The 2,871-nt window shown below is 38.6% G+C and overlaps 1 protein-coding gene across 2 annotated transcripts in view; it reads right to left on the bottom strand.

Moving 5' to 3' along the window:
• Nucleotides 1–1,799, bottom strand: part of LOC140331600 (LIM zinc-binding domain-containing Nebulette) — a 133,604-nt gene extending 131,805 nt beyond the window's left edge. For both annotated transcript variants that reach the window (XM_072412752.1, XM_072412753.1), the window contains exon 1: nucleotides 1,709–1,799. In XM_072412752.1, coding sequence (XP_072268853.1) covers nucleotides 1,709–1,764 — 56 coding nt within the window. In that variant the 5' untranslated portion in view covers nucleotides 1,765–1,799. The remainder of the gene's footprint in view (nucleotides 1–1,708) is intronic.
• Nucleotides 1,800–2,871: the final 1,072 nt, after the last annotated feature.

The raw sequence follows: 2,871 nt of genomic DNA, 5'->3' as shown, positions 1-2,871 counted from the left end.
GCTTTTCTATGATGAATAACGATTTAGCTGCAGAAACATCTGCAAGAAGGAGTGGATGTCATTGAATAAAAATAGAACCAAAGTAATGTAGAGATTTAGAATAGTAAATATATGACCAAAGATGTGAGAAGCGGAAGAGGCTGCAATCAAACCGCAGAATGGGAGTGCTAAATAAATACATTCTACCACCGAGGGAATGATAGCATTCTGCAGAACCTCAGAGCAAGGGTTACAAGCTCATCCTACAAATCACCAGTGTAGCTACATTCTGCAGGTGAATTACAGCATGCTGAATTACATTTAACAAGCACCTTGTCTATATTTAGCCAGCCTGTAATTCATATGTCGATAATTAAAGTTGTCAGTTGTCAAACCCCAGGGAGGTTTTGAATTTTTTTTTAGAGACACTGTAAGTGGACTGAACTTAAAAAGTTAAAATTTGGTATGGTATAGGAAACATTTAGAAACATTAATTGTACCTAAACAGTACCTTGAAAAATGTACCAATTGTCTGATAAAATGGGCATTGTACCTTCCGATATGTGAACGTACAAAGGCATTGTGTGTCTACAGCCTCATTCATGTACAGTATATGTGCAGCATGCGATCTGATCATATGCATAGATTGTGAGATTTTCTTTCAGTGTTGTTTTCTACTGACATTGTCAGGGGCTATTGATGAGACCTATGCATCCAGTTCTTAAATTCACACACCCATTGTGTCAATTATGTGAAAGCCTCCTATCTCTGTTGGATTTTACACATAAGTAAAGGTGACCAGGAACACACAAAATTTTTGGGTGGGTATATATAGCATTAAGAGGTCTTACTATTGGAGTAAAGAGTCTTGGTTGACTCAATCAATGGGTGGACGGTCCCTTTAACATGCTTTGTTCTCTTTTGGTAAATCCCATGGACTTAAGCTACATACACATGTGCAATTATTGTCGTTGGAAAGGATCTTTCATTATTCTTTCCAACGACTAAGGACTGAACGATGCATGCGTGAGCGCTGTACATACATCGTCGTTCTGCTCTATACAGAGGGGGGAACAACAGAGCGATACCCTGCTGCACGCTCTCCCCCTTCCCTTGCATTAGAATCGTTTGTCGTCCATCTTCCGTGGATCTGCCAGGACGGTCGTTCAGACAATGGACGAGGGGCGCTGTACACACGCCACATTCTCGTTCGATATTGGATCTGAGCCGATTATAGGGCGAGAACCATTGGACGTGTGTACGTAGCTTTAAAGCAGAATTATTCTTTACATAGCATATGATATAACCTGTCACCCAACTCCTTATTGCCTATAAAATTACACTTTCTGTCTTTGTCCAAAAGTAAGTCGTGTATGCACAATTTTCCTATTTTATACTACATTAGTGCTGGTGGCAGCCATTAGGTCATATCTTATGCGGATCTGTACTGGTAAGAAACTTTTTCTGTTTCAAATCAGTTCATCTCTCAGCCCTGCTTTGTTTACTGAGCAGTTGTTTACATGCTTTATTTACTGCTCTGCTATCCAAATAGACTGCAATCATCCTACACAGAAAAGAGCCAGATTTTAAATGTTTTTACATAAAATTCACACAGCCTTCACCCACCTCTAAAATATTTTTCTTATCAGATTTCTAATTGTAATGTGACTTCAATTTGCTAAACTGCAAATTGCATTCTTTGCTTTTGTCATGCTTATAGGGTACTTACGCGTTGCAGTATGGCTTTTTGTCATATCCTTTGTAGTTATTCATATTTAAAGTCATTTTACAAACTTCACAGTGGAAACATCCTTTATGCCAATACTAGAAAAAAAAAACATAGCGTTAGTCACTAAATTGTAATCAGCTCATTCATTCAGAAAAAAAAGAACTTAAACATTGTTAAAATCTTGTTAATTGCAATGACTGCTGATGAATTAGATGTTGGGAGAGACAAAAGGCTAATTGCTTAATGCTCCTGACAAGTGGAGAGTAAAAGCAATTATATGCTGGAGACTGTGTGAGCCTTTATGATATCACGAGGTGTGAAAATGATGCAGGAGAAGATTCACACAAGACACTCTCAGTAATTTACACCTGCTGCAGGCTCTCAGGTACTGTCAGTCATTTAGACAATTGCACATGTTATAGAGAGCTAATAGGCATGCCTCTGGGAACATGGTGGGCATATTTACTAAAGCTTTGCTATACAGGTAGTCCCCAGGTTACATACGAGATAGGGACTGTAGGTTTGTTCTTATGTTGAATTTGTATGTAAGTCCGAACAGGTACAATATTTTAATAAATGCAATTAGGACAGGTGTTTGTCTCAACATATTATTAGGCAGCATGGTGTCAGTTACTGTAATAAATCCTCACTTTGAGTTAATCACAAACAAAGCAAAAAAACAAAGCAAAAAAAAAAATAAATAAACTATATGTAGCCTAGACATTCATCAACTTTTGGAGCAAGCTGTACTTTGATATGCGAAAAGAGACAACTGCAGAGTTTGTCTTGGTCATTAAAGCCTCTGTCCTGCACAGAATGAGCAAGGAAGTTCCGCTTGTATCTAGGAGTCGTCTGTATGTCAGGTACCTTTACCGGGGGACTACCTGTACCAGTAAACATTATTCAAGATTAGATAAGGATTGACAGAGTGTTTCATGACATAACTAAATTGGAATCCTAATGCTAGAATTTCCTTGCCCATTGTGAATAGTCTGAATTGTCTTGAGCAGAAATCTAACATCTGTACGCCAGTCCAGTGGATCACTCAAATGTAACAATCACTTCCAAACTTCTAGTGGGGGGTGCAGCGGATTGCCTCCCTATTGTCCTCCCTTCTCCATAGAACAAACAGCTCTGTCTGTACAACACCCATATAACCCTAC

Source organism: Pyxicephalus adspersus, chromosome 5 (genome assembly GCF_032062135.1).
Source record: "Pyxicephalus adspersus chromosome 5, UCB_Pads_2.0, whole genome shotgun sequence".
Taxonomy (NCBI): Eukaryota; Metazoa; Chordata; class Amphibia; order Anura; family Pyxicephalidae; genus Pyxicephalus; species Pyxicephalus adspersus.
Note: the sequence above shows the minus strand (reverse complement) of the source record. Positions and strands in the feature narration are given on the sequence as shown.